The 24,018-nt window shown below is 41.3% G+C and overlaps 1 protein-coding gene across 7 annotated transcripts in view; it reads left to right on the top strand.

The window, feature by feature from the left end:
• Positions 1–24,018, top strand: part of lrba (LPS-responsive vesicle trafficking, beach and anchor containing) — a 183,128-nt gene that overhangs the window by 70,442 nt on the left and 88,668 nt on the right. For all 7 annotated transcript variants that reach the window (XM_071503550.1, XM_071503548.1, XM_071503552.1 and 4 more), the window contains exons 34-36: positions 6,514–6,578; positions 8,763–8,871; positions 17,827–17,993. In XM_071503550.1, coding sequence (XP_071359651.1) covers positions 6,514–6,578; positions 8,763–8,871; positions 17,827–17,993 — 341 coding nt within the window. The remainder of the gene's footprint in view (positions 1–6,513; positions 6,579–8,762; positions 8,872–17,826; positions 17,994–24,018) is intronic.

Genomic DNA, 24,018 nt, shown 5'->3' with positions numbered 1-24,018 from the left:
ACCCTTGACCCTCTGACCTCCAGGTTAGAAGTAGAGAGTGGCAGAGGCATGGAAGTTTAAACCCCTGCAGTCAGGGAACAGGATGGGAGTGCATGCTCTATACATTTAGTGGTATAATCTGAGAAACACTGGAATCAGTTTCTAGGTTAGTGCGTTTGATGATAAAAAAAAAAAGCAAGATGAAGCAGAGGTACAGTTACTCTTGTATGTTTTATTAAGTATTCACACATTGTTTTCTTAGTTGCTTATTTTGAATGTTATGTTGGTAAAAGTGGGGTCTGATGTTTGAGTTGCTAAATAGTCATTTATATCTGTAAGTGGACATATTTCTTCTTCTCTCCAGTAAGTGAGGCTTTGATGGATCAAGAGCAGACCATGTTGTATGAACCACTTGGGGAGCTGAGAGAGGTGAGAGAAGTGGCGAGGAATGTGATGAAGCCAAGGGACAAAAATACTTTCCCCATCATTTTCCTCACAGTCAGACCCACACCCCACTGTGCAGTTAAAGAAGCACACAAGGTTCAAGAGCAGTGCAAATCAAAGTGTTATTTTTCGATCCCTCCCTGCTCGCCCTCACCCTGTGATCTGCTCCAGTGCTTCTTTACAGGCATGCCACGCGGCTCAGGGTCCCCACCATCACTCTCCGGTTCAGAGGATAATATCATGCTGTATATTCTTTGAAAAGGTACTCTCCTGTGAGATGTAGAGAAAACACAGCAACACCAACTGGCACTTAATTCTGCAGGCTCCCTATCGTTGCCAACTATGCAGGCAGAGCGGGGGCGGCGGGGCGCGTTGTGTTGGAGGAGCTGGGGGTCAAGGGGGGCTTCCTGACAGGAAGTGAAGTCTAGCTGAGAGGGGAGAATCAGACGGGAGACTCCTAAAAAATTGAGTGGCTTTTAATTTGGCTCCCAGCCGGTTTTACTGTGAGCTGGCTTCAAGTGGCTTGGGACTGGAGGGCCTCAAGTGGCATGAATGGTTGGTTATTTATACACAACATATAATCGTGTTTCAAATAAATGAATTTCCCTGACAGAGCCCTCTCCTCCTGACAGGCACTGTTAATGTAATGTTTTCGTAGATGACAGGTCCCAAGTTATAAGACCTTGGAATGTATTCTTATGTCTCTCCCCTGCTATCCTCTCTCAGCCATCCTGCTGATAAAATCATCTCCTGGCTTCTTAGCTCAGATCTGCACTTTTCATCTAGTCGAAGAAAAATTCAAATGTTGGACATGATTTACTTTTAAAATAGGAAATTTCAATCTAGTTATAGCCAATCATGCACCAGAGGCCAAATTCAGAATTTGGAGTTGCACAAAGTCATTTTGACAACCATTGTATACTTTTTCTGATATTTTAATTGGGCTGTCAATGACAATTAGTTGGTGACACACAGGCTCATACTGGTTCTTAACCATTGCCCTGCGTATACACATCTGTAGGCTTTATGCCAAATAGATGAGTCCTGGTTCCAGCTTTATCTTTGTCGTGTAATGTATTTCTTGAGCAATAAATGGCTTTTCAAATATTTTCAGTATAATAACAATGGATTTAAGCAGTTATTCAGACATGTGGGTGAAATTTAGACTTTAAAAAAAGCCTTAGGAATAGACTTGTTGGAAATCAAGATCTCTGTCCACCACGGGCCGACAGAACATTTATACTTAGGAAACTATATGATTTGTCCAAAAGCAGGGTAATAATTATATAATGCTCTTAAAGTTGGCACATTCTGTTTATGCCTTGTCTTTTTTCACCCCTTTGTGTCACACCCACAATAAAAGGATGCAGATTTGTCATCCTTCACTAAGCTTCCTGATCTGCCTGTGCTGTGTTTATACTGCCAATGCAATAAGCAAGCTGACAGGAGTAAAAACAAATGTACTGTAGCTTGAGTTTCCTGACATACAGTATGTGGTGTAAAATAATACTTTAAAATTTTGATGCCATTATCTTATAAGCCTAAATCACAGTATGTTACGGTCATGATAGGTGTGATTTCAATACGAATCACTATATATATATATATATATATATATATATATATATAAAAGTATATAATTCCGAACATTTCGATTACTAATTATTATTCTAATGAGATGGCTGGAAGTTTATACTGATGTCCACTAAAAGCTAAGCTGAGAAGACAAACGGGTATTACGAGACTTATTTTGACTCAGTATTGTTAGAAACCAGTCTACTGCTGCCTAAAGTTGTGTGTGTACTCTGTTTTGGTGCAAAGTGATATAAAATACTCCATATAGTTGTCATCTGTGTTATCAGTTATAATTCTAGTCAAAATACACATATATGTAAACAAACAAATAAAGAAAACACAGCCATGAAAAATCTGTTTTTTGGATGAGGTGTTGGCTTCATTGTTCATTTAGACCTCAACATCTGGTCTTGTTGGAGCTGAAACAGCTGCACAGTGTTTAAGTATTGTTATTTTTATGTCATTAAAATCTACTGACATTGAACTGAAGCAACCGAATACCAGATTGCAAGATAAGTTAGAAAATTATTTTTTTAGAAGTCCTTTTTTTTTTTTTTTTTTTATTATATAGTGCTGGCTCATAAAACGTACTGTTTATATTTAGGTATTCCACTTAAATATACTTTTCGTCCACAGCCCAAGTGCTCGAACATGGCTTGTCTGTTTGAAGTGTGCGGAGGTTCACTTCCTGTTTTCTTACTCTTTGTGTTAGTGTAGCCTTGAAAGTGTGAGTCCATGAAGCTCTTGGAGGCCCTGCAACATAAATATTTGCTGCAGCATAAATATTTGGACATAAGTAAATATTCTCTCAGTTGTGAATTTGATCACGCAAAAACACCAATGAGAGTGTCTGAGGATACCACACGAACACGCACATGTGGGCCACTGAGAGGTAGAGTAGACACACCGGTGTTAGGTTATTCATACACACACAGTGTTTCAGACACAGCAGCATGATTAAGCAACAAACTGCTCAACTTCCGCATGAATCAGTCAGAAGAGTGATGATGAATAACATCTTTGATAGTTTATGCTAACAGTAATTTTGTGTTTTGTCTGTCTTACTCATCCGCACACATGGGTGCTTTTTTTGGTCATTGTTGATATCTGGTCGCTGTTCATAAACATCTGGCTCACACAGCTACAATAAACTACTTCCATGTCTGTTCTTTTTTGTGGTTACCAGTGCACAAAGGTTTAATTCAAACTGTCAAGGTTTGCCACCAACTTAACTTTGCAGCAGTCACTGACAGATTTCTTTGAATTATTTGAACATGTCGAAGATGTGCATTTTGTTTCAGTTTGCTAGGTGTACCCTAACATGTAACTCTTATACATTTTCCGGATTTTAAAAAAGAAAAAAATCAGTAGCTCTGAGCCTCTTTCGTTTTGCTTCTGCTGTACTGCCACATTTGACGTGAGGATTTATGCTTTTGTCGTCTCATCTGAAGTTCTATTCCCATAGCCTTTCAAACCAACAAATACTTGTGATTATGAGTGATGCCACCGAAAAGCGCAGCTGACTTATTTATTATTTCAAGAGAGCTGAGACGTTTCTTTCTTCAGTGTTGGAAAATGTTTTCCTTGTGTTGTGGCAAGCCTGATGTTTGAAAGGCGATTTTGCTTAGGAGGTCTGTGTTTTCTCACCAGTGGTAGTGGTATATTTAGATGTTGATTATGGATAATCAGCTGTAATGACGGAAGTGCATGGCATGTGTGTTTAGACTCAATGCCATCATCATGGAACAGAGACCAAACAGAGCTTTCTTATTGACTTCAGATTGAGGCAGGCATTTCCAAAGAATAGATTCAAACTTTCATTCATACACATGCTCGCACGCGAAAAAGAAAAAAAAAAAAAAAAGCAAAAAAACCTAGTCCCTGCTAGCTATATCTAATATTGGCAAAATGTCTGTCTGATGACTAGTTGGCGATCAGGATCAAGGGACGGCCCTATTTCTCGTCCTATCATCTGTTAGAAGGTCAGGTTAAAGGTGAGAGGTCACAAATGGCTGCTTGTATCCTCTCATCAGGAGTGCTGTGGTCATGGCCCCTATCGTGGCCATAAAAGCTGTGACACCGCTGACCAGGGCAGCCAAAATCCAATATTCTATCACTGACCTGTCCTCGTTTCCTTTTTGTCACCGGGAGATGTCCCTCAGATCAGGGTCATTGCTTTTTTAATTCAACTAGAAGAGCCATTTCTTAGCCCATAATGACACCATTAGTCTTGCTATCACCTTTGTCCGTGTCCACAAAATGCCAATGGCCTCCACGGTGTTCATCAAATCTAATTTAGAACCAAAGCCTCTCACAACAGAGATCTTTTTATTTCTGCTGAAGAAGCGTTTGGTTTTGTATTTAAGACTCCTGCATCTCAGTCCCAAGGATTTTAAAGAAATCACATAAAGGAAATTTAATGCTACTGTTTTTCTGTTGCCCCCGGAGAGTACCACTCTATTTACGGCCTCACTTCCTGTGGTGTTTATTTGAAATCTGGCTAGCACAGTCTGTCCCGGTCTGGACTATCCCCACAGCCACAGGCTAACACTCATGGTTAATGTCCTTCAACTACAGTCTATGCTTCAACTAGAAGGCCCCAAGGCTACTCTTACACACTTCCTCCAAAAGCAAGCACCAGCCACAAAATCCTCTGCCAGTGCTCAACTCCAAAACACTGTTTCCACTCCCAAGCCCAGACTTTTATTCCCTCTGTGCCCTCTTTATTTTGAATGTATTGTAAACACGGTCAATGCCAATATGGTCCTCGAGGACAAAAAGCAGTTTTGAACTGAGGTTAAGTGTTAGGTTGTTGTCTGTATGACGTGCAGTTGATTACAGAGCGACGGCACAGCAGCGTTTCAGAAGAATGGTTTCTCTTGGCTTGGCGTGTGATTGGTTGTGATGGTTTTACATGTGTTGTGCTGAAAGGGCAAAACTGTATGGTTTTAAAATCATCACATGTGTTCAAATGTGTTTGGATGTGCATTAGAAATTCTTGTAAATTGATCTTTCCTTCCTCCGTGTAGCGCTGATATCCTCGTCCCTGTGGGCTCTCTAGGTTTACTGAAAGGCCGGTCTCTACATAAACACACAGTTTCCTCTATCAGCTCAAGAGATGATGACAGCAGAGTTTAAAAAAAGTTTGTGCTTAAATACGCATACACATTGCGTGTTTTTCATATCATAGTTGTGTCATGACTCATTTAAATTGTTAACTCAATTAAAATGAGTTGTTTTGGGCACTTTGTTGACTTTAGAATTTCTATACGCTTGAGTCGAATGTGTATCATGATTATTTCTGCCACTACTAAAATTACTGTCACTCATAGATCAAAAAATGACACCTATTGATAAAAACTATATAATGTGGAATGTAAAGTGAGTTCAAGATAATAATTTTTTTTGACAAATAATTTTTTTGAAAGAGAACTTTGGTAGTTTCGGTCTCTAACTTGAGGTTTTTTTGTGCATATTTCTTCGTCTCCCCGGAGAGGAAGAAGGGGAAAAAGCGCTGTGAGGTTCAGACAGGCCCCATGACCTTGTTGCTTTATTATTCTTTTGACGGTTGTGTTGAAGGTGTTGAAATATTGAACAGAACATGAGAGACGATGACCGCTGAGTTTCCTTTTTCTCCTTGTCCCTTCCAAGTTGAGGATTTAAAGTCGCACACGGCTGTGGTTGGATTGTTTAGACTGACACCTCGAACCATAACGTTAGTCAAAGTGGAGGAAATTTGTGTATTCATTTGTGATAAATGCATTCTCAACACAGCTCTTTCACTCCTCTCTACTAGTTTGCCATCTGATTATGTTTCCTGTGCCGACCAAAGCAGTTGCTATACCTTTTTTCAGATTTTGTTTTATTTGATATTAGTAGTATCTCTAGTGGCTGGAAAGCTTATAGAGAAAGCATAAACCACTAAGGCACCGGGATGCACCAGAGAATAACTTCCTTCTGTCTACAATTCTCTATTTATATTCTGTAGTTTAGAATAAAAAAAGAAGAAAAACAGTAAATTAATTTAAGATTGATTCGTCATTTAAATAATTACTCAGCCAAAAATGCCAACATTTCCCAAACATTCCTTGTTATGTTCTCAAATGTGAGACTTTCCTGCTTTTCTCTTGTTTATTTAATTGTAAACAGAATATCTTTGGGTTTTGGGCTGTTGTTTGGAAAAACACAAGCAATTTTGAAGTTGACCGTGTGGTTTGGGCATTGTGATGGATGTTTTTCACAGTTTTCAAACATTTTGTAGACAAATGATTGATTATTTGAAAAAAACTGGAAAACTGAATGGACTCCTGCATCATTAAACCTGGGTTAGTACCGTCACATTTGCTCCAGTTGTTTTCTGAAGGATATTTAAGGATGTTGGTTAAGTGGTGATGGATGTATTGTTATATTTCCATGTGATAAGAGACTGACTGGACCATGTGTAAAATGTATTTTCTGTAACTTGGTTAAAGTTATTTCAGTGCTGTCGTTGATATTGTTTGTGCTTTCCTGCAGGAATGGCAGAACTCCATCCAGAAGAATGCAGGTCTAGCCTTTATCGAGCTGGTCAATGAAGGCAGGTAGGTAACTCTGACTGGCTAAGTGCTATCCTCTCCCCCTGCAGCAGCCGTTCTTCATTGTCTGCCCAACTTCAACCCACTGGCCACTTCCCTGTTTCCCCATCCCTGGATCACATCACAGCCCCTCAAGCCTTCAAGGTCCCTGAGGCCCTCATGATGGGGTGGCTTTTCAAGATTCTGGACAACAATCAATAACTGGTGGTGTGGAGGGGCTTGGGAGTGTGAGGGTGGAGGACCCTTGAGTTCAAAGCTCCATTCAATACGTGCTCATCCCAGAGGGATTTAGGAAAAGGAGAGGGGCTAGGTAAAGGTGACAGGGGCTCTGATAGCTGGTTTCTCTGTGACACTTGGGAAATCGTTCTTGATTTCCCACTGACTCTCTGTCAGTTTATGTCTCTCTGGTTGAGCCTTTATCTGCCTGTAATCATCTCTTCTGTCTACTGTTTGTCTTTTTTTTAAATTGTTTTTCAGTTATGTCAACACATGAGCCATCCCATCTTTTCCTAATAAGACTCTCTCTCTCCCACATCAGCTCCTCTTAGTCTTAGATCTCTCATCAGTTTCAGATTTAGAGGACTACCCTTTCTATTATTGATCCTCAGCTTTTAGAGTTGGCAGAGGCTAATCCACAGTAATGCTAATGAGACAAGCAATGTAGTCCTGTGACTTGTTTGTGGAGGATAGGATTTGTAGTTCACTTTAATGAGGTGGCTGTTACGTAACCATTAGTAAAAGTGTAGTGATTTATACATGTGAACACAGATGCATTTCTCCTGGGAATCAAAACGGTCCTTTAAGATAAGAAATAAACACTCTAACATTAATGACCATCAAAGAATTTGTCCGTAACCACCAGCCATCATTTTTTTATTATCCATAATGAATATATATAGATATTAGAGCTGGAATTATTAGTCAATTCATTCATTAGTTAGTGACAGAAAATCAAATAACTGGAACTATTTTGACATCAATTATTGTTACATTTAATTTTGTATGCATTTACTTGGAATGCTTGTGAAAATAAACTTAAAAACTTTTGTTCATTTGACGTCGTTGGGGGAAAAAAAACCAATTTGAAGACGTCAACTGGGCGTTAATGACTTTGTGATGGGCTATTTCATTATTTTATAGACCAAGCGATTAATCAATAAAGAAAATAATGTTAGTTGCAACCCTACTAGATGTTATAGTATGTTCAATCCTAAGTAGGTTTTGTAATAGCTGTCTTTAAATTCCTTTTTATTTCTGACAGTTTATGGAGGGTGAGTCTAAAGTGACATCAGCTTCATATAATAGCATTTTTACAGCTGCATTTTCACAGTCTGGTCGAGGATTTGAGTTCATGGGCAGAAATATATGCACTTTAAAAAATGCCATAAGTCTGTTTTGTCCATATGTACAGTTTGAAGACAGAGCACCATAAAGAAGGGCAGTGGTTGGGTTATTGATAGCCTGGCGTGGACAGGGCCATAGAGGCTGCAGAGGCCCCAGTACCTCCGCTCCCCTGCTACCCTGTGCTGAAACAGAAGGTTTAGGTTACAGTCATCCCCTGACCCCTAAACCCCCCACCCCTCAATCAGTCCCAACCTGCCCCCCCCCAATCCCTCCTCTCTGGCCCCTGGTCTGTTATTGTTCCACTTTGCACAGTTCTGACCTTTAGGGGTGTAGAGAGGTTTCTTCGACCTTTACACACACACACACACACACACACACACACACACACACACACACTTACACACATAACATGCATGTTTCATCAACACTGATAAGAAGAGGGAGCAAGGTAGACTACACATGTAGCAACATGAGCACAGATCCTCCCTCCTGTCAGATGCATATCATTAACAAATCAATTAGCACCTGCACCCCAGTTAAAAGATATATCTGGTTTGGTTTGGTTTCTGAATTAGATTTTCTGCTGATTTTTCATGGTTCTTTTTCAGCATTTTATGGCTGTTACATGGCTGTTCTTTCTCTAGGTCATCACAGTGTTAAACAGATGTTTTTAATACTCTGAGACTCAAGATTTTATGATATTTTTAAGCATCTATCTTACAATGTTTTCTTTTACTGAATGAAGTACTTTATAATGCGTGTACAATGCTTAAAAATGCAAATGACACATGCTAATAAGTGTTAATAGCTCTTCTATGGGCTCATGTCTGTGTTTCTTCTTCCCAGACTGCTGAGTCACACCATGAAGGACCACCTGGTCCGTGTGGCCAATGAAGCTGAATTTATCCTCAGCCGACAGAGGGCTGAAGACATCCATAAACATGCAGAGTTTGAGGTAAGATGCTGCACAGCTCTGGAAACTCATTCACAGTCACACAAGTATGAAAACAGAATGACCACTGACATAATTTCTTGTTTTTGTAAGCTAACTGAATTACCTCTAGGTGTAGGAAAATGTATTTTGAATCCAAAATATAATAGATTTTCAGGTGTGAGATTGCAGTCTGCTGTGGCAAGTTTTGAATGATTGAATAGAAACAATATTTTCTGCCACTTAAAGCTGAAATCTGCAACTTCTCAAATTGGTATGTGTAGTTGTTTTAGTATACCTCATTGCTAGGATGCACTTAAAGTGTGATCTGCTAACCAGGTAATGAGTCTGCAAAAAAACTGCTGTGCTAAAGTGAGTGAGTTGGACGGACAGACGTGCACCTTGACCAAGATCAGAAACTTGAGGCTTGCTGTGTTTGGACGATAAAGTCCGTTTGTAGCCTTAGCATTAAGACTCCTTTGATAGAAATGTTCAATAGCTTGATACTGCTATCCTCTGTCAGAGATTATATGTAATGAAAACAAAGAAGAAGTAACAGTCAGTGAGAGCATAGAGGAGCTGATCCAATGACTACTTCAGACTTGTCCGTCAAGTTTCAGGTTCTGTCACAGCAAACCTGCAGGATAAATGTTTACTTTTCAAGCACAACCCTCTGCTAATCGTGAACACACACACACACACACACACACACACACACACACACACACACACACACACACACACACACACACACACACACACACACTGAAGTAGTCTGAGGCTGGAGATCATGCTTGGCACATATCACTAACCAAACATTGTGTAGTGTTAATTTATCCCTGTGCCTCTCTGTCTAACTGCAGGCTTGCCCCTGAAACATAACTTCTCCCCCTCCTCTCCCCACCAGTTCCCAGCACAAACGTTGCCATTCACGTGTAGCTGCCGGGCCAACTCTATCCTGACCCATGGGCACCCTTTGTCGCCCCTTTTCCAGTCCAACTCTGCTGCACCCCCCTCCTCTGCTTTCTAGATCTCACCAAAATCATTTCCTGCCCTGCTGAGATCCTGTCCATTATACTCCCGCTGGGGGTGTATTTTGCCAGTGACAGGAATATGGCATCCTCCCCTCTCTTCCATCCTTCGCTCCCTCATTTCTCAGGAACCTGCCAGCACTAAAAGCTGCAGACAGACCTGAGAGGTGCTGGCCTGAAGGGCCGACTGTGTGTAAACCCACCGGCTCCACCTCCACCCCCAACCCTCAGGCCTCTGCCCCCACTTTGCAGTAAAATGTGATGCTTTTTTAAAGGTTCAAGGAAGGGTCTCTCTTACATTCGGCTAAAGTAAATTCCCTCAAGAGTGTTGAAAGTCAATCGGAGGGGTGGGGGCACAACTCTTGCACATCAAAGTTTTGTCTATGATTGCTGTGTTTTTTCTCTTATCCCAGTATATAGACTGCTTCTCTGTGTGATTGGCATCCTGCTCTCCTGAACCATTTTACTCACTCTGCTCCGAGTGTCAGTCATTTGCACAGTATTATCTGACACGAGCTGACCTTATCGTTATCAACACACAGCTGGAGTATGATTTAGTTCTACTAGGTTGATATAGCAGATTTTTTACTCCACTGCAAGAGCACTTTATGAAAAAGTGTACAGTATTTCTGCTCTTGCTAAAGTGCATGTAGAGTACGTCAGGTTAGGCAGCTGTCTTCATCTGACACAAGAGCAGCACAAGTACAAAAGGCTTGGAGTATGTTGTTTGACTGGCAGACAGACAGACTTGGCAGCCAGTCAACAGCACGACAGCCTGAAATGATCCCACTCTTCCTCGGCCCCTCGCTGTGGCCGCGGGCCACACGCTCTGTGTAACCATGTCCCTATCCCCTCTCCATTTCTCAAAGTCTCTGGCATTAGTCTGTGATTCCTAACCTGACAGTGTGGCTCAGCATTCCACAGAACAGACTGACTGCCCCAAGCTTTTCAAATCTAATTGATTGTTTTTTTGTTGTTGTATTTCCTGTGTGTTTTTTGTGTATTCTGCTTATGTTTTCAGTTACTTCTTTTAGCTGGATCTTCTGTACAAAGGTTACTAGAAACAAAACCTGTATGAAACCTAAATGATGAAATTCAAGTCCTGTTATTACATGAATCTTTAGTAAGTGTACGGTTGTGTCTGATCACTTGCGTGCATGTAAACATGACATGAATAGTCTTTGATGCATGTTGGGTAACACAGGCAAACAAGGACAAGGTACCTCCTGTTCTGTTATTTGGTTTCTCTACTCATGACGCTGCCAGATTTCCTTACCCACTGCTTTCTAAAGTCATATTTGTGATATATAAATACTAATAGACAATACTATCTGTATTTTCAAGACATTGTACGCCTACATTTGTACCGTGCTGTATGTAGCCTAAAAGGTTCAGGGTTTGCTATGTTTCTCAATGAAGCAGCACTATCAGCTACATGAACTATTACTCAATTGAGAGCACAAATACAACTAATGGAAAGCTATTACTTTCCATTAGTTGTATTTTGGCTGTTTTTCATTTGAAACTTATTCTTCGTTTGCAATCTTCCAGACGTCCTTAATCAAGATACCCACCATAGTGCGTCCCAAACTATGTTTCATAATTGAATTCCCCACTTAAATGCAGTTGTTCCTCAGTGACCTCTGAGAAGAAGTGAACCCCTGATAAGTCTTGCTCTGATATTGCTGTATTGATTTTTGCCTCCATACAAGCTCAGCTTGAGCCTGCTGGAGCCAACGGTTTCATTTTGCACTGCCACAATAAAAATAACAGGCCAATGAAACATCCCCCCTGAGGGCGGGGGTGGAGGGTTTTGAAATAATTTTCAGCCATGTCCCAGTTTTTAAAGCGTTGTTCCTCTGTATTGTGTTGTGGTGACACTAAAGGTTGGTTATTGTTTTGTGAGAAATGGACCAACATTGGCCTGCAAAATGACTCATTTTGGCTGTGCTGTGAGCAGGTTTGTCATCCAGCACCCATTGCCAGAACATGATCTGTATCCTCCTTCATACACCTTAACTAAAACAAAACTTCTCCAGTGAAGTAAACAGCAGCACCTAATCTCAACCAAGACACCAGAAAAGAGAATAATTCAATAGATGGAAGCAAATTTATGTTTGCTCCTTGTCAGAGTTCATATCCTTCAGAAGGCATTGATAGAGGAGTCTTTTGATTTAGATACCCGTTTGCCTCAGAGACATAACATATGCTTTCTCTCTCTCCCACTGTCTCTCCGCCTGTCTCGCTCACACTCTCTCTGGCTCTCTGTGGGACAGAATTGAGTTATCTTTGGCCCTGAGAGTAAGTTATTACAGTGGGCTTAGGGTGAAACAGAGATGAAGATAACTAGGGGGAAATCCAATTACCTTTTAGGGTTCTCTATCTAATAGGATCCTTAATGTGAAGGAGATCTGCAGATCGGATGCTACTGCCCAGCACAGCAAATGATAGACTCTGATATCTTCCAGAGGAGCAGGAAGGAGTGGGAGCTCTAGAGATAGAAAGGAGGCGAGAGAAATCGAACTCCCTCTTTTTATGGGGCTGTTCATTAGGAATGAAATGTGGTGGGCTCAGGGGCACAAGGGCAGATAAGAAGGTCCAGATAGGGAAGAGTGAGCAAGACCCTAGTCATTTCTATTCTTTCTTACCCTTCCCTTCTGCTCAGTCCTTTTTCCTTTTTTTTATATACCCCCTTGATTCATCCTCTGCTGGTATATGGAGTAATTGAATTGACTGTCTGAGAGATTCTGTGAAAGCCAGACGATAGCGGCTAATTAGTGCTTGGCGTCATTGTCTTCTCTCTGCTGAGCTTGTAAAACGATCCGGCCTCTCTCCCCACATTAATGACATTAACATTGAGCTGATGCTCATTATGTTCTATTATCATAGCACTGGTCTCTGGAAACGTGTGCATCACAGACAATCTTAAAGAGCCGCGCATCACAGAGAGAGCCCAGGCACGGAGGTTAGGTCAGCTTTGCAATTTAGACATAACCAGCAGGCAGATGAGTTAACCAATCACACAAAAATCTGCTCAACAGAATTTAAATGTTAATCCAGAAGCAGCCTGATAAACAAAGGTTATTAAACACAGAGCTACCAAAGGCAATTTACACCACATCATTCCCAGCACTCGGACTGATAGCTGCCACCAACTGTAGCTCGCTGTCATGTAGTTGTCGCAACTGTTATGTAGTTTGTCAGCAGGGCTGGATGCCCGGGCATCTCATTATGGGCAAATCTGCTGTCAAGAGAATGAGAGGAAAAAAACAGGAAGATGTCTACATTTGTGATAGCTTTGAGGAACAGCCACCAGGACAGGGGTTATTTTTGTTCTTGTTCATGCTTTGGACTTTCTTTCTGTCCATTCTTGGTAGATGCTTTTTTTTTTTTTAAACAACATAGATTGTTCCACTCAAGACATGAAGAGAAAGAAAGGGAGATGTGGGGTGCAGAGGATGGTTGGTGAACAGTAGGCTCAGTGCCGCTGTCCTGTCAGCGTAATGAAGTCCCCAGGTACCTCCTCTGCAGCTGCCATCATTATGTGTGACCAGCTAACACCAAAACACGACTTTGCTCCACAGTTTCCCTTTGTTTCAGTCTGACACAGTCTCTTCAGTCACCAGGAGAATGTTCTCTTGATTCTTTTTTATTCTGTTTGAGCAGCTCACACTTCTGAATAAAAGTTTCTACTTTACACAGATTTTCTTGCTACAGCAAATCGCAGGTACCTCAGTTTGTTGAAGTTACATGGCTTTTTGCACTTAATTTTTTGTTTTATTTGAGGGAAAATTAACAGTTTGCTGCTTAAATTTCACATTGTTGATAAAGATTTGTTTCCACATTGAGTGTGAGCCCGCTGCCACCGCCCTGCATTAGTGATTTTAGGCAACAGCCAATCCAGAGGACATGTATTTTTCATCTGGGCGCGTCCTTCCTTCATTTGACTATTTTTCACCTCCAGACGACAGTTTAACACATATGATTTTTCACATGGCATGACCTTGAAAAGATGGCAGCAACACAGACTGATGTGGTGAGAGGAGGGCGCAGTTTTGCAGAGACAAGAGGTTTCTTGGTAGAGGAGATGAAGAGGCTGCCACCCGAGCATGGTGACCAGTCCATTAAAGATCAGCCACAGACAGTGTGAGGGGAGGAGCAGGGGGAGGAGGAGAGAGATACTTTGATAAGTGTTGCGCCTGCGTTAACCTTGATGGCCACGAGCAATGGGCTGATTCCAGCAGCAGGGATCTGTTTCAACTGGATTAGATTTTTTTTTTTTCCCTCCAGCACTCGAAGAGCAGGAAAAAAAAATCAATACTTGGGAGCACGGCATGACAGGAGCATCATTTCAGAATTGAAGTGGCTGTCAGGCATTGTCATTTGGTGACTTTTGTTCGCCATTGTACTTTTAAGCCCTCATTTTTCTCCCCCTCCTCTTCCTTTCACTCGTTTCTTTCCGGCCCCATTGTCTGAATTCCCCTGGTGACATTTTATGTTGCAATTTGAAAACTCGAGGGCAAGAGATCAAGTGCAAGAGAATCTCTTTGAAACCAATTGGTGGATTGGTTGGGCATCTACTTTTGTTTAGTGACCCCCATCCTCCTTTCTCATTTCATCCTCTTGTCTCCCTAGACCTCCAATGTGTTCCAGGAGGAATTTATTTGTAGTATATTTGCATTCTCTGATACCAGACAAGGACAAGCCTGATGTCTCGCCTTCCTCTGGACAGTTTTTCTGCCCGTTTGTAAATGAAACCCTCTGGGAGCGCTTGTCGACGGATGTGAGAAATTGGAGATTCTCTCAGAGCGATAGCCCAGCCTTGGAGAGTGTGTAGCCCTGATGTGCCACCAGTGTCAAGAGATTGCAAATCAAGCGCTTTAATAACATCTCTGCTGGTTTTGTTTTTTTGCCTCCTGTTCTCCGACAGAACCGGGAGACCCCGGGTTTTGTCAGTTGGCATGTTGAAGGCTCGCTGTGGCACAGCAACACCACCAGACCTCTCTCTGTCACTCTAATTGATAAACATAGGGCTGATTTCTTGTAATGAGCCTCCATTCTCCAGCCTATTATACTGGTTAACCTTCTCAACCCACAGAGGAGGAGGAGGAGGGGAGCCAAGGCATCATGTGACAACAACTACAGCATTTAGATAAGGCTGACATTGGTACAACACCACTCCTCTCCTCTTTTCCCCTGCTTATTATTTGTAGAATCAGTACGGCAGATTTTAACAACAGAGAGTGTGTGTGTGTGTGTGTGTGTGTGTGTGTGTGTGTGTGTGTGTGTGTGTGTGTGTGTGTGTGTGTGTGTGTGTGTGTGTGTGTGTGTGTGTGTGTGTGTGTGTGTGTGTGTTCTCTGGTTCAAAATAAGGTTCAGCAATGTGATTTAAAATACATGTGTTTCAACGCTGTGGTCCGTAGGCGTGTGTTGCCATTATGTGATTTTTAGAGATGATTACTGTTCTTTCCACTCCCCTTTCATGTCTCTTGCACAGCCTATTTCCTCTCCAAACTCCAACACACATCCATATTTATTTATTTGAACTCTGGATGAATTGCGGGAGACACGACTCAGTGTAATTGACTCGATTAATGCCAGCCATTATCATTTCGTCTTCAGCAAGCTGTCTCCTCTGGCAGAGCAGGCACCCACGCCGGCCGACCCTGTCAGCCAGGCCATGTAATGGAAGGTGCTGCCCATGATTACCGTGTCGCAAGTCATAATGGTCTCACGGTCAGCAAGTTGTGCCCTGGTGGCTGTCTGGGAAGGAAGCTAACGGAGCATGGTCTGCCATATCTTTTCCTCAGCTGCACTCGTTTAACTGGGTAAATGGAAGTGCTTAGATCTGAGCATGTCTTTTTATGGTTGTTTCCTTGTCAAAATATGCACGACGACTGCTTCAGTCACTCCAAAGGAGGCTTGTTCCTATTTGCGAAAGGGAGCAGATACTTTTAATTGAATTCTTATGTTTCCTCAACATTCTTTGAAGGGAATGAAAGAACAGTTTGTTTGAAAATACCCCAAATACCCCTTTTTTTAGTTTCTGTCCTTTATCCTGTCAGTGGACCTGGATGGAAGTGAATGCAGGATGGTGCCAAGCAGGGAGATTTAGTTATTCGCTTTAACCTTCATAATAACATAACATAATAAGTCCTTCATAATACCGGTGCATATTCTCTGACTTCACATCAATGGAATGACCCCCAGAATTAACAGTGACTTGTCTTTTCCACTTATAAGCAAACCCAACTCTAGGTTTTAATGGCTCTACTTATGTGTTCAGCTTTTTTGGTTGTTATTTTAGGGGTGAGTCTGTGAATTTGGCTTTTTCTCCTGTAGTCGACTTTGGCTTTGGATATAAGAGAAGCCCATTACAACATGGAGGGTTTGGGTGTTTGGGCAGGCTCAACACACAGGTGATGAAGTGTTTGTTTATGGTTATGAGTGTGAACCCAGCACTGTTGATTAGTCCTGCAGACTTACATGTCTCAGACAGGGGCAGATGGAAATGGACTCTTTATAGGCCCGGCCACTTATATCTGTTTAAAGGATGGAAATCCACATAAGCATTCACTTTGAGGAAATGGATCATTCTTATTATTATTTATAAAATCTGTAGATCTTTGTGAAGTGTTTTTCTGTCAGTGTGTCATACTTGTATCATTTTTTTTTTTGATTTTGAGCACATCTAGAAGTGTTGGACATTATACGTCGTGCTCTGAGTCACTTCCTTTGGTCCAGCGTTCCTCTGTGTCCCACTCCTGCTTGCCTTTACCGTCACTGATCAAGATTAATGGGCATGCAACACACACACTCACACACTGAAAGGCTCACACACATGCGGCAAAGCAAAGCCCTCTCTGGTTTAAAATCTGAAACATTTAGCCAGCGATCCCTCTCCCTTTACTTTGCCGTTTCCCAGCTAGAAGGTCAAGGCCCACTTTAATGCCACACAAAGAGACACAGATTGATAATTAAGGCCCAGCAGGCTGCAGAAAAAGCCCCTCTAATGTGATTTATACCTATAGATTTTCTGTCAGATATGAAATGTTGTCGTTCCAATTGAAGAGGAGGACCCATTATAAAGCGCTTAACTGCTAACTTTGAGAAAACTGGTTGCATTTGTTCAGCTGTGCATCTGGGTTAATACTTATTGTGTGACTGTTATACCAATGAGTTAGATTAAAGTTAATTTGATGAGGACAGAAATGTACAACCAATGCAGCATTAATAACTGAATGTGTTTCATTTTTAATACTGCCATTTGCTTTAGTAGCCGTATTCAGCATGCAGACGAAAATACAAATGCACCATTGCAAGCCTGATGATGTGTGTATATGTAGCTGCTCTATACATAGCCTATGTTTTTATCTCCGTCCCTTCCCTTGTGCTCACCTTTAATAAGAATATCGCTCTGAACACAGTTCTTTTAAAGTAAGCCACGAGTGCAACTCGAGTTTGGAATTGAAATTGGTTGTGAAATAAAGATTGGAAATCAAAACACTGTTTCAAATTATAGCTGTTACATTCAGAAGGTGTTTTACTTTTGCCATCGCTGCGGAGTTCAAAGGCCCATTCTGATAACAAATTCCGACAGAGAAAAATGTCCTCCCTGTGCATTGTGGGTATCGTGTTATTTGGTGCGCCGGAGGGCATTAGTAAATACATGTCCACTGTTATTAATCAACATGACAAGAGGACAGAAATGACCCTATGCTTTTCATTTGGTTCTACTCAGAGTAGAGTTTCTATACATGAAAACACTGTGTGCCAGAGTCTGTACAGTTTCTTCCTATACTCTGGTTTTGGCCCTATATATTAGTTGCAAGATATTAATACATTTATATGCTGTGTAATTCACTTTTCTTGACACATTTGTATATTTTTTTGCAATGACACCGTCACTTACACAATGTGTAATGCATCTTTTCTCTCTCCTTTCCAGTCTAACTGTGCTCAGTACGCAGCAGAGAAGCGAGACGAGGAGAAAATGTGTGACCATCTTATTCGAGCAGCCAAGTATCGCGACCATGTGACAGCCACGCAGCTCATCCAGAAGATAGTCAACATCCTGACTGACAAACATGGAGCCTGGGGAAACTCTTCCAGAAGGTAAAACAAAAGCTAAGACAAAACTTCTTAAAGCGATTTCCTTGTGAAATATTTTAAAAATTAATCGTGATTGGAGAAAAAAAAATCTGTGGTGCTGCTAAGGGTTTTCTTTGCTCACTCACACTGCCTCACACACACCTACACATAATGCATTTTACGTTATGTACATGTTAAATCAATTTTTTACACATGGCGTTTACTTGAGTGTGTATAGAAAATCCTTTAATTAAGGCAATACACCTGTTCTCTATTTTCTTTTTTTATGAACAGTGTAATTTTCTCGGCCCTGAAAATTATCCAGACCAATGTAATGGTTTTAATCTCATCATAATCTTTCTCATCCCCCAATACTCATGACTTTGATTAAATTAGATTTGCAAAGGTGAAAATGTCAGCTGTGGGTTGAATGATGCATTGACTCGGGAGAGAGATGAAAGCCATTTAAACAGCTCCGCTCCCATTAGGAAGAGAGGGAACCTTATCCTCTGTGTTTGTTTCGCCAAATAGGCAGCAGAATCCAATGCAGCTATTCCCTAATGATGGCTGTTTGTGCAGGTAGTGTGTAATAGTGAGCCGGAGAGACGGCCGCTGGCTCACGCTTGTTAGACTGAACCAACTCTCTGGAGACTCGTCTGGCGAGGGTTAGTTTGTTATTGGATCAGGAGTCTATCTCTGGCTGCCTTTGTTTTCTTTTTTCTTGTAGCAGGATGTGGTGTATTATTTGTCATATTTTTCTTTCCTTGATCCCATCTCCCTCCTGCATTCTCCTCCGTCTGCCTCTTTCTTTCTATTAGTCTCCATGTGTACTCACACAAGGCTATGCTATTTACTATGGAGATTGTGTTCTACGAGCTCTGGCCAGAAAAGTCCCCCATTACTGGTCCTTTATGCTGTTGTGCTATTGATGGTTTTCCTAATGGCTGCCGATGGGCGCAGGGAGCTGTTGGCACTGGGCCTTGGAGTGCAGGGCTCTTTTAATAAATCACAATCAGTCCTGTGCCATTACATCAATATTTTTGGTCAATTACTGTGAAGGTCAGGTGGTGCAGCTTCGCACCAGAGCCCATGGTATGTGGGCATAGGAGAAACATCTGGTGCTGCAAACCCTGGAAAAAGAACAATTAAAAGGAAAAGATGGACACAGGAATAAAAAAAGCAAAAAAAACTCAGGCACACCTGCATACCTGCAGGCGTACCAGTATAAGAGCTGTTCTTTCCCTAATTCCACTCATACACAAAGCGTGTGGTGAAGCAACATCCCCGCCTGTAAATAAGACCGGGAGGGGAAGGACAGACACACAATGAAACCCACAACCTTTTTCCAGCTGTGAAAATGAAATCCAGGAGCACAAAGACAATACACAGCTATGATTACGACCTTTTGTTGCTAGGGTGTAAAATCCAAGCCTGCCTGCTCACATGCCATAAAAACGTATTCCCCAAAGTTTCCATTCAATAAAGAGTCTGAAAATGAAAATATTATTTTCTCACAAGCTGATGGGAATTGTTGTTTCCTCACGGCAGGCATCTAATATCTTCTGACATAGTGTGACCTGCCTGAATGCAATTTGTGTCTTAATATCCAGCTTACAGCGGCCCTGGCCTCTGGAGGAAAGAGGTGTTAGGTGATTTTCTCTTTTTCATTCCCGGGCTTTGTCTTATTCGTCTGTGGTTCTCTCTCTCTCTCTTTTCTTCCTTTCTCTTCATCACAACACACAATATCTTTCTCTTTTTCCTTTGCTCTTTCTTGTTTCACTGCCTACTTCAGTGGTAACACTGAGTTGTCCAGGGAGAATTCCTTCCACCAGACAGAGGCAGTATCTGTCATCTAGTGTCAGGACATAGACAGATCCACAGCCAGACAGATAGGGTGACTACCTGTCCATCCATACATTTCTGTCCCAGCGCCTTGAGACTCAGGTGTACAACATGCCAGCCTCCTGTCTTTTTAAGAGGGAGGAAAAAGTAAATGAACAGGTAGCAAGATGGCCACAAATGAAACAACTGGCAGGTGTCATTTTTTTCCTCCTCACATCTCTAGTTCCCCCCCCCCCCCCTCCTTTGAGCTTGGGTCCACTGAGCATCCAGACTGCTGTGGTGTTTATTTGGGTCAGGAATCATCTTTCATGTATATGACACCTAGACAAAGTCGACGGACAGAGAGGGGAGATGAGGGCAGATGATGGAGAACGCCAGCTCACAGTCTCTGGGGACATGCACTACTCTTCTCTTTTTCCCCTCTCATACCTTCTCTTTATTGCATTCTAATAGGCTGACTAATGTACCATGGAAATTCACTCTGGATGCAGGAAGTGGGGCAAGTAAAAGGAAGGTGACTGCAGCTGGAAAAGGTTGGAGTGTGATGTAGAAGCAGTGTGCACACTTTCTTTTTTTTTATTCAGAGCTGTTGTTGACTATCTACTGATGCAGCCGTTCTGTTTGAGGCAAATGGAAGCATTATTCAAGATGCAGAGGTTTAGGTATACTCCCTGGCAGTCCTGCTCTCATACTTTGTCTTCCTCTTTTCTTTTAAGGCTGCATCAGCATCCTTTTTATTCCCAGTTTACTCTAACAATCCTCACCTACAGCTAGCCCCCCAAAACATACACACCCCGAGCACCAACTCCTCTCCCTCTGCTCCTCCTCCCTCATATAAGCAGCTCATTTTCTGCAGCACCACTGCTCTAATGGACGCCCTTAGGCTAGAGGCTTCCCAGCCAAGGGACATCCATCTTTTGGCACGTCAAACTCCCGCCCGGCAAAAAATCTTTGTGATGTGCACTCCAATTTTTCTTCAGTAAATCAAATCTTCCTTCCTTCAGAAAGACGAATGCTTTAGGGTTGGAGTGTTATAGAGAAAATCAATGCCGGCAAAATTGAAACAGTATGCCCCCGTATTGATCGGCCTTGTGAGATCGAAAAGGAACAGCTTTGTAACTGTTCCTCTGGACAGTTAGCTGACCTGTAATGGACAAACTATTGATATTAGCATTACTATTTTATCCTGTGCTATGTCATTTCACCAGTGCAGTATTGAGGGAAAGAAGCCAGAGCAGAACATTCACAGTTTGTCTCAGAAAAGGCTTTTTCCTCCTCTCCACTAAAGACACAGCAGATGACATTGAATAGTGTCTGCACAAAATACCAAGGGTGGTTTTGTCTTACCACATGATTTTTTTTTAAGGTTCTTTGTTTTTTTTTTACAAAAAAAGTGAAAAATGCTGTTCACGGTTTCACAGAGCTGAACATATGTTCAGTTTACAATGATACAAAACAGAGAAAAACCTCACATTTAAAAACATAGAACTTGTCAATGTTTAAGCATTTTCTTTGATAATGACTCAAACAATTAATACATTTTTAGAATTGTTTTTTAGTTTATTTTCTGTCAATTGACTATTGATTAACTTACTAATTGTTTTAGCCCTGCAGCATTAGTTTGTGATGCATAACCAGAGTAATAGTGTGTAAGAGTGTATATGTATTTTTCATGACCTACTCTCTCCAGCGTATGCCACTACTTACCTGTGCTTCCCATCAGGGCTGCACTTTCAGTTTATCTCTTGATTATTTTTACAATTAATCAAATTATTAAGAAGTTGAAAAAAACAACTGGTGAAAATGCTCATCACAATTTGCCACAGCCTCCAGATTTCTTGTTTTGACTGGCCAAGATTACCAAGGCCAAAGAAATTTAATTGACGGTGATATAAAACACATTTACAAAGCCTGGAACTAGCAAGTGATTCATCAATTTTCAGATTTGTTGTTAAAGACCCTGGCAACTTTCAAATGTTATAATTATTTTTGTATAAAATGAAATATTCATGAATAGATAAGGTATAATTATAATTAAAGGTTTCTTGCAACAGGTATTGTTTATTCACAGTTTAAAACTCAAAATCTCAGTTTAATCAAGACTATATGTGTGTGGTGTGATGGGATTTTATTGGCAGTGGCATCTCCATGACAACATAAACAAGCAACCCCACAACTGTCATCATATACAAATATGGGTAAATCCTGACCCTGATCCTGGTGTACAGAAATATGTGACATCACCTTTTTCCAACCTTCCTGCACCTTCGTTAAACGTTTGAGCAGAAAAACACACATGCAGGAATCTCTCAATTATAATAACAAACGGTTTTATCTTTGCCAGAGTTTTTATGTCTATGTGGTGCACTATCATGTATTTTTGAGGAAATAGGTTTTCCTGGGCCATTAATTCATTTTCTGTTGAATGATCAAATCAAATTGCAACACTACTGCTTGTTGTGCTTTAGTCATAACAGGCCTTGTTAGTTTTATCCCTCTCATTGAGCCTCCTCTTCAGTTAAAGTGCTCTGAACATACCACTGAGCTAGTGAGGACACTCATGTCCACATGGTATTTTCTTTAAATAAGTGATTGCATGAGAAGCTGCGGCAGCCAGATTCATTTCTACTTGTATACTTTCATTCCAGACTTAAATCACAATTATGATACATAATACTGAATGTAATGCATGTGTTAAAGCCGAGGTCTGCACAGCGTCTACGCTGCCTTGCGTGCATGTTTTATGGACACGCTGTACATTACGGCTGCGCTGGTGCTGTGCACGCAGAGCTGAAAAAGGAAATGGGTCTCCAGCACGTCAGTGGAGAATATAACCATAGGAAACAAGAACATAACTGTTTAGAGTACACTGGCTCTCGGAAATGCATGACACGAGAGGGCCAGGAAGACGGAGAAAGAGAGAGGGCGATGGATGGAGCGGGGGGGATGAGAGAGAGATATTTGTTACTGAAGCATCAAAAGCTGAGATGGGGACAAAGACAAGACAGGGACATTTTTCCTCCACATCCTTTCCTGAGCGATAGTGTATACCAAGCCATACAGATGAGTGATTATGAAAATCTGTATGTTAAAGGCTGAGAGTGTGTCTTGTTTGCTGGATGGAAAACTCTGCAGCTGCTGGCTTATCTGACCATCAGATTGCCTTTGTTGTATTTGGGAATAGAATAAACACAGTAGACCCTTTCTTGATTCTGATTTGTACCAATTTACACAACAGAGTTTTCAGTTGTCATTTCTGCCTTTTACATTTTTACAGAGCTGCTGAATATTATCTGTACTCTTTCTTTTTAATCTTTAAGGATTTGCTAATCCTTTTGCACTTTTTAGGAAAATATTACAACAAAATGAAGTCAGGATGGTTAAGTTGCATCTGCAGTAGATAATCTTTGAAACGAGCCCTTCTTTACATTGAAAAAAAGTCCATTACTTTAACTGGTCATTTTTAACCGGTAATGGGTTCTGGTTTGCTTATAAATACTTGCAGTCTAAACACAAACATGACCTGATGTGCTGAGCAGTGGCAGCTGTGGCAGTCTGCAGCTCCTGTCTCTTCTAAGGCAGAGACAGTTGTTTCCTTTAGGTCCAAGTCCCAACTACTTCAAAACCAATTAGCTGGGACTTGAGTTGTGATCATCCATCTGCCTCCATACTGTCATAAACATATAGCATAAACATACTGTATGAAGAAATGCGAGCCTGCCTTCAGTTATGTTCATCTTTGTAAACGAGACTCTCAGTATCATGCAGGGATCTCCAGCTCCAAAGTCCTTAAACGGGTTTAATGTGAAACCCTCCACCTCATTAATCATGCACAGTGACATGTGTCTGGGACAGAGAAGTTGTGACGGGGACAAAAAGGATGTTCCTTAAATCTCTGGGGAGACTGTTCAAGTTTGACCGACGTGCGTTCCATCAGTTCCATGAAATAACGTGCCACAAAGGCCCTACCGTGCAGTCTGGCTCATGGATATGAATAAGAATATAGCCTTAATGATAACATTTACTTCAACTGTATATACAGTACAGTGGCTGGGGCTGTAAGGAATAGTAACAAAGTGTCATGGTGGAACATATTAACAGCTGATGATGTCCATATGTTAGGATGGTTAAGTGTTGCCGTGTAGACTGAGACTCAAAAAATTACACTCAGTGGGTCCTTAAAAGTTCCAAAAAAAAAAAAAAGGCA

The sequence above is a fragment of the Trachinotus anak genome, unplaced genomic scaffold (assembly GCF_046630095.1).
Source record: "Trachinotus anak isolate AG129_WGS33_773 ecotype Australia unplaced genomic scaffold, CSIRO_AGI_Tana_v1 ptg000019l, whole genome shotgun sequence".
NCBI lineage: Eukaryota > Metazoa > Chordata > Actinopteri > Carangiformes > Carangidae > Trachinotus > Trachinotus anak.
The sequence above is the reverse complement of the archived record's forward strand: the minus strand, read 5'-3'. Positions and strand labels throughout refer to the sequence as shown.